We start from the raw sequence: 13,337 nt of genomic DNA on the forward strand, positions 1-13,337 counted from the left end.
ACTGAGCTGAACCAAGCCGAACTGTACTGGGCTGGGCCTGGTTACGCATCCACCATAGTTTCTGGAAAGGACGATGTCAAAGGAAAATAACCGAGACAGCTCAGTACAGTTCAGGTGGGCATGGTAGTGTGAAGGGTATTATTGTCAATTGCCCTGGCTGAGAGTGTCTGTTAAATTACTAAAATGGCAAACGATCTCTCTCCCCTTCCCGTAGAAGATGATGTTGAGTTTCCATGAGGAGGAGGAGGGCCTCCCAGAGTCATTCCTCTCCAACTTCCCGTCCCTCATCAAAGTGGACATACATGCCAAGGTCACCGACCCCAGCGTGGCCAAGAGCATGATGGGATGCCTGCTCTCCTCCCTAAAGGCCAATGGTAGGCGGAGTTGACAGAATCTGTTTTAATCAATCAAGCACATTTGCTCGGGGGAACTAATCTACAAATCATCCCTAGCAAACGTCTATGATCCATTATCGAAAACTTCAGTCGTCCACATCCCAATTATAATGTATAAGGATGCTTGTCATGAGCATGTATGACCCCCTTATGTTTTATCCTCATCTCACAATGGTCCTAGCTAAATCCTACGTCGAGAGACGTAACATTGTTATCCTTATAATAGTATATAAAGGCTCATACATGCTTATACCAAATTCTAACGCATATCTGCAGGTTTTAAGTAGTGTTACCATAACTGTTACTTATGTTGCTAAGCTGTTTACTCTTTCCCCCCAGGTTCCATTGGTGCGTTCTGTGAGGTGCGTCAGGCAGACAAGAGGATGATGGACTTCTACAGTAAGCTTGGCTGCTTCGAGGTTGCCAAGATGGAGGGCTTCCCCAAAGACATAATCATCATGGGCCGCAGCCTTTGAGAACAACTACGAGATCATCAACACGGGACGCAGCTTCTGAGACAGTTGACAGCCTGGCTAACCAAGCAACCATGGAGCTGTATAGAAAGCTTAAGTCAGCCAGGCTAAGGATCACTGTCTGTTACCTTTACAAAACAACCAATACTTGATGATTTTATACTTCAACCACCTGGACTAGACGAGGCTAGAGGCCGCCTGTTTTTAGACCGTGTTCAGAAACATCGCATCTTGTACAGATTCACTGTGCTGCCGCTAAAGGCCCAGAGCTCTACCGGATTGAAACAGAATCCGAAACTGTTAAGAGCCACAGAGGTTATCTGTAAAGCCCTGTGTGTGTTGATTTGAGCCAAGATGGCGGACGGTTTCCCTCTGTCTTTGGTCTCCAGAATGGAGGTGATGACTGTTCCACATGCGGCTGCAGGAAGTAGGAGCTGGTCAGGTGCCATCCACTCCCATTAGCCTTTCAGACCATTCGACTTGACTGTCAGTAGCCCCGAGTGGGGGTCTGTCTGTGTCTCACGTGTATTGAGATATTACTCCATCTGAAATTGCACCGTATTCCCCATGTAACACATTACTTGTGTCTGGTTAAAGGTAGTGCAGTGTATAGAGAATATGGAGTTATTTGAGACTTGGTAGTAGATCCTGACACTACACCCTAGTATAGGCCTAGCTGATGGGGTGCTGGTTGGGGAAAAGGGGCCTGTAAAGTATATTACAGTTTTCTCCTGCACCACCTCTTCACAGGTGGTCCTCCTAGCTAACAGAGTGGAAAGTGGTTTATGATTCCACCTATACTGTTTTCTAGTGCGTCCATTTCACTCTTTGAGTTTGAAAAATTCTCTCTTTCTGGTGTGTTAGATTCCTCAATAGTTTACCTAACCATGACAGACATGCAGATGAAATCATATGTTTGAGTGTTCGAGGAAACTTCTGAAGACTTAAGTAACGAGTTGTTTGCTTGAAACCCACCTGAGTAGAAATGGGTAACCTTGAAGAGAGAGAAAGGAATATGTGGAAGTTGTCACTTATGTTATGGTTTGTCTATTCCCTTAACCCTTTGCTTTTGGCCATGCTTTTTTACTAGGGATTTAACGATTTACCCAATACGCATCGGTCCCCAATTTGAAATGTTTTAAGATATAAGTGCACCGGTCCATGGACCCCAAACCGATCCAAATGTAGCATGCATCGGTCAGAAAACGATTTAAACGTTACAAATTGCCGGTTCACCAAAATGTTTTGCTCATTACATTCTTTCTGCCTTCTGAAAATACTTCTCAACTTTTGTGTCAATGTCAAACTGCATGTAACTGTTGACAGTCATTGATCTACAAGGCGTTTTGCATGTCCAACAACCCCCAGGCAATATCAGTAGCCTAGTCAAACTGATACCCTTTACAGACAGACTTTACCGTATGTTTTTTTTAAACAGGCACTGTTTTTTAGGACCCAATTCATAGTCACATTCTTGCCAGGATAAGCCTTTTTTTTATATCTCCCGTGCACATGCCGGCAAGTGTGGGAGTAGACGTGGGGCCAATGTGGGTGGACATCCTATTTTAATAAATCCATTATTAATTCATTTTAGGCTGGACCTAAGAAACATAACTCATTTTTCCCCCCAAAAAATAGAATGCCATGTATTGAGTTTAATTATGCTACTGGTCTGTGTGGCCTATATGGCTGCAACATGCATGTGAAATCAATATTTATTTTGTTAATTAAACAGACAAGACATACTTGGGCTACATTATTGCATGCTAAACGTTTCCGAACAGTGATGGATGAGCAAACCGTTCGATGAGCTATACCACCTCCACTTATTTTCCCAGACAGAGAATTAACAAAATATACAGACAAGAGATTCAGTGAAACAAAATCACCTTGATTAAGACAAGTCAGAGGCTTTTGGTCGGGAGTAGGCCTAGGCTACTAAGTGACTGCCAGTGAAGAGCAAAATAATCTACTTGTTAAGCTACATAACATGCTGGCAAAATGTTCTGACCACTGCTAATAAATGTGCCAACCAGACAAGATGATCATGAGCAGCACTCACCTCAACTTAGCTAACATTACCACAGCCTAATTGTAGTCTTACCAATGTCCAAACAGAGGTTCGGTGAAAAGAAAAATCTGACATTGATTTATCAAGACCCCATGCTTGTCTCAAAGCTGAAATAGTTGACCACACGCAGGAAGGCCGCTGCGTCAATCAAATGTATTATAACAGCTGGATGACTGGGAGTTTCAGTAAGCAACAATTTGATGCCTTCAATTGGATTGGCCTACTTTATTCCAATATTTTTGTCATTCGGTGATGTCTATTCCAACGATAATTATTTATGGATCCATCCAGTTATAGTTAAGAAAAGTGTGCATATGGTGGGCAACGCGAAGATGGGTGAAGTGACATGTCTCGCCAAGTTTAGAACTGCCAGGATGATAGTAGTAACTGGTGGTGCCTAGCTACCATCAAGACCTTAAGAGCGTGCCAATGCCGCCTCAGCATTACGGCTACATTTCATACTAAGCCATAGGCAGAACTGTACCGCAACCAAGTCGCCATCAATACCTTTCATATATAAAGAGAAGTCGGCAAAAAGTTATTGGGATGCTAAATAAAAAAGCGGATAAGATCTTGATCTCCTACTTCCTGCATATTCAGGATAAGAATGGCCACATTCAGGAATGCCCCAAATTGCAGGCTGCATTCACACACTGTTGGTCAAACTGCGCACAGTGCCCAGTTTTGCACACTGACCAACACAAGGTAGGCGACCTGTTCCTGCTCTTGCACATCTGTGCGGCACCTTCAGCATGCAAATGCTGAAATGGCTTTCATGATATCAAGCTTTATTAGTTGAGTGACAACTTCTGTAATTTGCTACGTTATTGCTATCTATGTGCTGTTGAAAATAAAAGTAAGCTACCAGAGACCACTCATCTGGCTATACCTGCTGAACAGGGATTAACACTAGATTGTTCTGATTATTCAGGTTCACCATCAGCAATAGTTTTGATAGTTTTGCTTTTAACAATCTGTGTAGATGGTCGTTTTTAGACATACAGGGTAAATTTGATAATTTCATGACAAGGATACCAATCACTTTTGCGAGGCGCACTGCATGGTCCACACGAGGATATCACTCCATAACTTCCAAGCGGTCAAAACCATTCAATTTTGAAACAAAGTTGTGCCATATATTCATTGCCTAGGTCATAGCTAATTTGTGAACAATAAATATTGATACTTTGCTAGCTCAAACACTTAATCTGCACAATTTCTCAATTTTGATTTCAGAATCAGTGGGGGGACAAAAAAACATGCCTGTCCCCAAATCTGGTAATGGGGTGGTAGATGCCGAGTCTCCCTTATGGCTCATCTCAGGTGCCTGCATAGTACATACACCGCATAGAAAGAAATAGTTTACACGAACACACACATACAGAGGCCCAGCTCATTAGCTCCATCAACAGCAGATTTGAATTTAGAATGGAAAATGAATGTGTTTATGCAACAAATGTTAGTGCATCGCCTCGACCGAATCGCATCGATTCCTTCTCTAATCAAACCTATTGGCACAGAATTGTTTCAAACTAAAACGTATCGTTCCTGTATCGTATCTAGATACGTATAGAATCGTCTTAAAAAGGAAAGATGAGCATCCCTATTTTTTACAGTATGTTTATATTGCTTTTGTATTGCCTTTTGGTTCATTGCCTTTCTATATGATTTTTCTACCTGTGGATATCTCCAAGGGGCCTATTGCCCTGTACTGTAGCTCACAGGTGATTATCATGCACTCTTATCTACTGTCAATCCACCTGACATATACATAAGGGGACTTGAGAATGGGTGGGTTCATGAACGCACCTTGCCTCAACGGTGGGCCATCTGCTCTGAAAGGTCTCTAGATTCAGTCACAAATCCAGTGCTCTGGCTCTTAAGCCAAGAGAGATGAGCCAAATCTTAATGTTAGAAAATGTGAAAATAGGACGGAACAGTTTGCAGATGCTTTAGCACTCCCACTATAATACAGCTGCTCTATTTCCCAACTTCCCATGATGTGCTGAGGAAAGCTAACCACTAACCAGAATCTTATCCAGGACAGCATGTTCAGTTAGAAATATACTGTGTAGAACAGACGCGATTCAACGCAAAGCAGAATGAGGAACCATGTCGGCCCTGTACGCCACATTTCTATCTGCAACGTCCTACAACATTGCACCCACTTGAATACCATTGCTGCCCTTCTCCCAGTTAGGGTTGTTAAGCTAGAGTGACATTGACTGACTACCTTCACTGGCCCTGGCTGTGTCAAGAGAAATGGAGGGAGTGATATACTATACCTAGGCCTTTTGTATCTACGTATGTGTTAAATGTTTTATACTCAGTGTTTCTCATTTTGCTGTTTTTGTTCATGTAAAGCACTTTGATCCTAACATGAAGCCTTCTTTTTGTAACAGGAGGATCAGCCGTAGCTCATGTTGTTGCTTTGTCCTAGCTGCCTGCCAATGTGATGTTTTGATACTGCTACATACAGTACATCTGTGCTATGCATGATGCTTATTAGATTTGTTTGGTTTAGCAAACAGAAATAAAAAAATCACATCCATATTACAGTCTATATGGGGGGGGGGGGGGTTGATAGCTTGATGCCCTTCCTCAACCTATGACGTCACCGCAGACAAGAGACAAGTCAATTAAAAGGAATAGGGGGAAAAGATGACAAGTATTTTTGTTAACAAAAAATGAGCTTTCTGATTTGTCATTTCTCAATGAGCACAAGCCTGAATCAGTTCAAACATTTTAAACACTAGTTAGATTGAAGTATATTAGTCTGCTCTATTCAACACGTCACCCTCCGTACTATATTATTCTGTGGTGGTCAAGTAAATTTCCCAGAGAGAATAGGAACATGTATCCTCCCAGTTCTCCACTGATATTGAAGGATTCACTTTTCCATAACGTCTGACATTTTATCATTGCTTGTGCTATTGTGACGACTGCTTTTTTTTCTGCCTCCTGAAAGTATAGCTGCAGTTGGAAGGGATTATTGTAGGCCTGCATTTGATGATACATACATAGGGACATAGTTTTTTTTTGAGGGGGACGTTTACTGAAACTCATTTCTGTAAAATGTGTATGTAAAAGAAATGGTTTATAATATTAATAAACAATTTTAAAAGTGTTTTGAGTAGTGTATTGTATGAACTCGTGAAAAATGTGTTATGATTACTGATATGACTGGGTGAGTTGTGTAAACAGCTGCAACTATTTAACAGGTATTGTGTAGGCTACTGTACTATTAGGATCCCCATTAGTTATAGCCTAAGCAGCCGACAGTGCGATATCTGCACTAGGCTGGATGTGCCCAGTAATACACGTGTTCCCCATGGACCGGCTCCAGCATCCTCCATTCAGGCTGCAAATTTCCCTTAACTAGTTTTAATTTCAAGAAGGTGGTGTAGGTCTGAGGAGTTTCCTGGCCATGGACCCAAAATATCGATGTTTTGTTCCCCGAGCCACTTAGTTATCACTTTTGTTTCCTTGCAGGTAACCATGGTTTACAGAAGAAGAAGAATGATTCCAAGCACCACCCTCCTTTTGAAGCTTCCAGTCTGTTATTCGAACTCAATCAGCATGACCGAGTGATCTCCAGCCTTGTCCTCGTCAACACTCACACCTGTGTTAACGAGAAAATCACTGACATGATGTGTGGCAGGGCTGAAATGCAGTGGAAATGTTTTTGGGGGATTCGGTTAATTTGCATGGCAAAGAGGGACTTTGCAATTCATCTGATCACTCTTCATAACATTCTGGAGTATATACAAACTGAGGCAGCAGACTGAAAATTAATGTGTCATTCTCAACTTTTGGCCACGACTGTACATAGGATTCGATCATGTTCTCTAACCACGTTTCCATCCATAGTTTTTATTTGCGTAAAGTCATACCAAAGATGTTTTTAACTAACCCAAAATAGACCAGAGCCTGTTTCCAATGGGAGCAAGTGTATCATAGTGGGCAGAACAAGCAAGTAAACAGCTGTAACTATGTAACGGGTATTATGTAGACTACTGTATTTAGTATTTATTAGGATCCCCATTAGTTGGGATGAGTTGGACCGCAGAGTGAATAAAAAGCAGCCAACCCGTGCTCAGCATATATGGGAACTTCTTCAAGACTGTTTGAAAAGCATTTCAGGTGAAACTGGTTGAGAAAATGCTAAGTGTGCAAAGGTTGTCATCAAGTCAAAGGGTGGCTACTTTGAAGAATCTCAAATCTAAAATATATTTTGATTTGTTTAACACTTGTTTGGTTACTACATGATATCATGTGTTATTCCATAGTTTTGATGTCTTCACTATTCTACAATGTTGAAAATAGTAAAAATAAAGAAAAACCCTTGAATGAGTAGGTGTGTCCAAACTTTTGACTGGTACTGTATATAATAGCATCATGTAGAGTATCGCACAGTCTACCCACACTTTATCTGCCACTTTCCTGGGCGCTCTGAAGCCTTCTTCACAACAATTGAACCGCTCTCCTTGAGGTTCTTGATTGTTGGCTAGAGTCTGCCAGTTGTTGGCTAGAGTACACTTGCAAAGACCAAAGTAGGCATATTTGCTATTTAACGCAAAAGTGTTTGTAACAAAACTATCAGTAGAGTTGAACATGCGATGGAAACATCAACTTTTTATTTTTTATTTGGTGCATGAAAACGGAAGTGGAAAATATATTTTGTGTGCACTATGCCATCACGCCCTGATTTTTAGTCCATTCGGTGGAAACACACCACTGATGGGAAAATGCGAGTATTTTCGTTATGTGGATTCTGGAATATTCGCATGAAAATCTGTCGCCAATTGGATGGAAACCTAGTTTATAAGGAATTAGTTGTTCTAACTTCTTATATTGATAGACCAACAGTAACTCATGCTGTAACAAGTAAACTCCAGATCCAAACCAAAGCCCATTGGCCCCTCCCCTTCAAACACACGTTGAAACGTATTTACGCCTGCGACGCGATTTGTTTTGACGTCATATGTTGCATCTCTTGAAAGCGAGTCTGATCTTCAATCGAGCTAGCTAATACATTTACTTTATTTTCACACAATCAATTATGTCGCACAGTCACGGAGAAGATGATTGCTGCTCGGAAGATCACGGGAGTGTTGGCCAATCGAGACTGGAGAGCTATGTATTCAGTAAGGATCGCCTTTTCCTAAACAATCTGTTGTATAAAATGCTTGGGAGCAGCACACGTGGGGATGCCATCATGTATTTTGGATCGTGTTTGATTGTAAAACTAAAATGTAAAAAATGCAATGAGAGTAACCGATTTAGAGAGAAATGTATTGTAAGAAAGACTGCTGAAATGTATTTAGATTTTGTCATAATTTTTATACACCCCAACTGTACGCGCTAATGTTACATCCGTCTCTGAAACACACGTGTAACGTTAGCTAAAATTGCAACATTGTATCTTCGTAGGTTGTGAATTATCCTCCAAAGTGCCGTTCTACACATTCCAAGGGGACGAAGAGGAGGATTTGGAACACTTTCTCGAGCTACGGACGGTAGGTTTTTACTTTAATAAGCTAGCTAACTACTTCACTCTCTTTGTACAATTAGACTAACTTTTTTCTAAGACATGATAATCATGACATTGGAACCAGTGGTATCAGGTGTGCCAGGGTCCAGAGTTCTGTTGCTGTAGCATAGCTTACATGCCTCTGATACAGAAACATTTGTGAATCAATGATGTAATGCCTCTAAAAAATCCACTATAATGATTGTATTTTGAGGGAGCGAAGTCCCTGTACAAATGTTGTATACATCTCTAGGTTTGCTTGGGAGAGGGAGCGAAGGAGGAGAGTAATGTGGTGGAGGTGACCGCTATGAACCACCAGGGGAAAACTATTTCTGTACCTGTCGCCAACCTCCATATCAACTGCCTGCCAATGGTGAGTGGCACACATACACCACCACCTACTTCAGACTGGGAGGGGAATGAAACATGAGATTCATAAGAAGACAATTCTACATTCTCCTACACACTGCTTATTTGTAAAGTTTCTGACTTTCCACGTGGGAAATGCATTGGCCACCTGTAACACTGAGGTTTCAGAGGATCTGAAAGTGCTAGGGATTGATTTTGGATTAAATGTCTGCCGTGTGTGTGTGTGTGGTTGGAAATCTCAATTGTTTTCTTTCTCAGGTGAGTCTTGGGGAGTTTGAGCTGAAGGCCCCTGTCACCATTAGACTGAAGTCGGGTACCGGACCAGTGACAGTTAGCGGTCTGCACCTCATTGGTAAAATGATTGTTTTAATAATTGGCCTGTAAGGACATGATCATGACCACATATACATTAAAGGAGAAGATTCACCCATCATATGATGCAAAACTCGCCATACCGGCTGTATTTCTGCCTATTTGAGTGTCAATGGCTCAGATACACATGGAAACATGAAATGACCCTGGGAATGGGTGTAGCAGTGCTTAGAGATGCACAAAAAAACTAACATTCAAAATTGGTGAATCTTTCCTTTTAAAGGGATAGTCTGTAAGTTCTGACCTGTTGGCAGTGAGACAGAGTAAACAGTCATAACTGAGGAACTGCTTTTTTCCTAGTGATTTGATAACTTGTGTCCTCCTCTACCAGCCTCTGACAACGCTGACTCTGACTTGTCTAGCGAAGAAGAAGACTTGGACGAAGAGATAATCCCCATCAAACCAGCCAAAAAGAAACAGAAGTTGTAAAGGGACTGGATATCTGATTAATAAATGTTTCTTTAGGGAATAAAGATTTTCTTGTACCAATAGGAAACGTGAAATGCAGATTCTCTATCCCACTGGAAAGTTGTTTAGGAATGTGGGAAGAAACATACCGGGGGGAAATTATGGATGAAAGATGCAGGAATATGGACCTAATTTTTGATCTTTGACTGTGGCCATGTTTGGGTTGTGGTTACTGAACCATGTCCTAGGGATTAGTCTACTCTCTTTGGCCTGTTGGAGTGAGCGCTTGTTTTCAGCTGTGGAAGTGTTTGGTTCCATTATAAAGAATCAATTGCAATGTATTAAATACAATCAAGATCCTAAGATGGTTTTATTATTATTGTAACAAGTGTTTGGTTGAGTGGAAATGGATAACTAAGCTTTTAGGGAATATTAGGCTGGGACCCAATCCGATCGGCCATGCGGAAACCACATTCACGGTAAATGGTACATGTCGGTTCAGTCAGAAATGACATTTTAATTGTCAACGATCTGAATGAATCCCTGCCATAGTTTCCTACATACTTTCTTCTCATGGTTGGTTACAACACCATCAGTTGACAGAATTTTTTATACTATTGACTTTCAGAGTTGAAATGTACCTTTTGTTGGTGAAAGTGGATATACATTCATGTTTGCATGCTATCGTTTATTTGGATAACATTAAACCTAATTGTAAAATGGGGTTTGTGGGGAAGGGGGTTGGAGAGGTGGGTGTTAATCTATTGGTTTTCTTGCTCTTCTGGCTGGGTTGGATTTGAACAAATCAGGATAAATAAGTTAGCCAGGTAGCCTTGAGAAACACTCAAGCTTACATTGAACATTGGTTATTGAAAATAGCCGCACAAAAAAAGTTATGGTCCGTTTTGTACTATTTAGGGAAATGAAAGCTTGCTAATTAATTGATTATTTGATCACTTTTGTTGTACATTTTCAGATTCTATAAATAAAAACACTTTTGGTATTATGTCTCATTTATTGGCTTTTTAACAAATCAATTGTACATTTGAGTCTGACATCTCATGTTGCGCCCAGTGTTGATTGGTCATCAGAGGCTATGGTATTTCATTGAATTGTGTTATTAAGATATGCCCTGCCCCTTCACACACAAACAATAGGCAGACGTACCCTTACACATAGCTTTAGGTGTAAGACAGAGTTTCCCAAACTCTGTCCTGGGTGCACGTGTTGGTTTTTGCCCTAGCGCTACTCAGCGGATTCAAATAAGCAAAGCTCGATGGTGGGTTGGTTATTTGAATCAGCTGGTTAGTGCTAGGGCAAAAAACTAAATGTGCACCAAGTGGGGGCCCCAGGACCGAGTTTGGGAAACCCTGGTATAAGGCATTCCATTTGGCTTAAATGCAGGCACTTGATAAACACAGCCCAGTTTCAAAGGTTAATAAATGTGAGCTTCTCTTTCCAGACATTTATTGGTTTTGAGAGGGGAATCTGGCTGAACATAATTTATGGAAGAGAACTTTAAGAGCGTCAGGAATAGTTTCACACATAGAAGACATTTGTTTTCCCTCACTTTAAAGGCTTGCAGATGTACTATGGCTTATAGCAGGACATGGCTGAGAACTGTAGGAGGCTAGATCTGACTATCGACTATATAAAATTAAAACAACCAATAGGTGAGAAATATGAACACTAGGGGGCCTAACATAACTGCCTGTGTGAAATCCACTAAACAGAAATCCTCAGCACAGACAGAGCTGTTGGTTCTCTCTCTACAGAATAGATCCAATGCCTTAATGTGTTTGTCTGACAACCCAAAAACATGTAACTCACCATACAAAACAATGCTATTTTGCATATAAACATGATTTGTAAAGTGGGGCAAACAAGTATTTAGTCAGCCACCAATTGTGCAAGTTCTCCCACTTAAAAAGATGAGAGAGGCCTGTAATTTTCATCATAGGTACACTTCAACTATGACCGACAAAATGAGAAAATAAAATCCAGAAAATCACATTGTAGGATTTTTTATGAATTTATTTGCAAATTATGGTGGAAAATAAGTATTTGATCAATAACAACAGTTTCTCAATACTTTGTTATATACCCTTTGTTGGCAATGACAGAGGTCAAATGTTTTCTGTAAGTCTTCACAAGGTTTTCACACACTGTTGGTGGTATTTTCGCCCATTCCTCCATGCAGATCTCCTCTAGAGCAGTGATGTTTTGGGGCTGTTGCTGGGCAACACGGACTTTCAACTCCCTCCAAAGATTTTCTATGGGGTTGAGATCTGGAGACTGGCTAGGCCACTCAAGGACCTTGAAATGCTTTTTACGAAGCCACTCCTTCGTTGCCCGGGCGTTGTGTTTGCTGAAAGACCCAGCCACGTTTCATCTTCAATGCCCTTGCTGATGGTAGGCTTTGTTACTTTGGTCCCAGCTCTCTGCAGGTCATTCACTAGGTCACTCCTAGTGTGGTGCTGGGATTTTTTCTCACCGTTCTTCTGATCATTTTGACCCCAAGGGGTGAGATCTTGCGTGGAGCCCCAGATCGAGGGAGATTATCAGTGGTCTTGTATGTCTTCCATTTCCTAATAATTGCTCCCACAGTTGATTTCTTCAAACTAAGCTGCTTACCTATTGCAGATTCAGTCTTCCCAGCCTGGTGCAGGTCTACAATTTTGTTTCTGGTGTCCTTTGACAGCTCTTTCGTCTTGGCCATAATGGAGTTTGGAGTGTGACTGTTTGAGGTTGTGGACAGGTGTCTTTTATACTGATAACAAGTTCAAACAGGTGCCATTAATACAGGTGGAGGACAGAGGAGCCTCTTAAAGAAGAAGTTACAGGTCTGTGAGAGCCAGAAATCTTGCTTGTTTGTAGGTGACCAAATACTTATTTTCCACCATAATTTGCAAATAAATTCATTAAAAATCCTACAATGTGATTTTCTGGATTTTTTTTCTCTCAATTTGTCTGTGTACATATGATGAAAATTACAAGCCTCTCATCTTCTTAAGTGGGAGAACTTGCACAATTGGTGGCTGACTAAATACTTTTTTTGCCCCACTGTATCTCTCCAGTTATGCAGTGACCAAGCTTTAACTTCCTAACTGATGTCTTGAGATGTTGCTTCAATATGTCTACATAATTTTCAATCCTCAGGATGCCATCTATTTTGTGAAGTGCACCAGTCCCTCCTGCAGCAAAGCACCCCACAAACAGTTATATTTGTGTTTCATCAGACCAGAGGACATTTCTCCAAAAAGTACGATCTTTGTCCCCATTGTGCAGTTGCAATCCGTAGTCTGGCTTTTTTATGGCGGTTTTGGAGCAGTGGGTTCTTCCTTGCTGAGTGGCCTTTCAGGTTATGTCGACATAGGACTCGTTTTACTGTGGATGTATATATACTTTTGTACCCGTTTCCTCCAGCATCTTCACAAGGTCCCTTGCTGTTGTTCTGGGATTGATTTGCACATTTCGTACAAAAATACTTTAATCTCTAGGAGACAGAATGCGTCTCCTTCCTGAGCAGTATGACAGCTCCATGGTGTTTATACTTGTGTACTATTGTTTGTACAGATGAACATGGTATCTTCAGGTGTTTGGAAATTGCTCCAAAGGATGAAGCAGACCTGTGGAGCTCTACAATTTGTTTTCCTGAGGTCATGGCTGATTTCTTTTGATTTTCCAATGATGTCAAGCAAAGAGGCACTGAGTTT

General features: G+C 41.1%; 2 protein-coding genes across 2 annotated transcripts in view; both read left to right on the top strand.

Moving 5' to 3' along the window:
* The window catches only part of LOC139382041 (protein O-GlcNAcase-like), a 34,738-nt gene extending 28,672 nt beyond the window's left edge, over positions 1-6,066 (top strand). The window contains exons 17-18 of the mRNA XM_071125990.1: positions 215-374; positions 735-6,066. Of these exons, the coding sequence (XP_070982091.1) occupies positions 215-374; positions 735-871 (297 nt within the window). The 3' untranslated portion in view covers positions 872-6,066. The remainder of the gene's footprint in view (positions 1-214; positions 375-734) is intronic.
* A 1,839-nt stretch (positions 6,067-7,905) lies between these two features.
* LOC139381425 (nucleophosmin/nucleoplasmin, 3) lies at positions 7,906-10,622 on the top strand. The gene is made up of 5 exons (XM_071124935.1): positions 7,906-8,086; positions 8,373-8,458; positions 8,726-8,845; positions 9,100-9,193; positions 9,545-10,622. The coding sequence occupies exons 1-5, from the start codon at positions 8,002-8,004 to the stop codon at positions 9,640-9,642; spliced, it is 483 nt and encodes a 160-aa protein (XP_070981036.1). The 5' UTR covers positions 7,906-8,001; the 3' UTR covers positions 9,643-10,622.
* Positions 10,623-13,337: the final 2,715 nt, after the last annotated feature.

The sequence above is a fragment of the Oncorhynchus clarkii genome, chromosome 23, assembly GCF_045791955.1.
Source record: "Oncorhynchus clarkii lewisi isolate Uvic-CL-2024 chromosome 23, UVic_Ocla_1.0, whole genome shotgun sequence".
NCBI classification, from domain to species: Eukaryota; Metazoa; Chordata; class Actinopteri; order Salmoniformes; family Salmonidae; genus Oncorhynchus; species Oncorhynchus clarkii.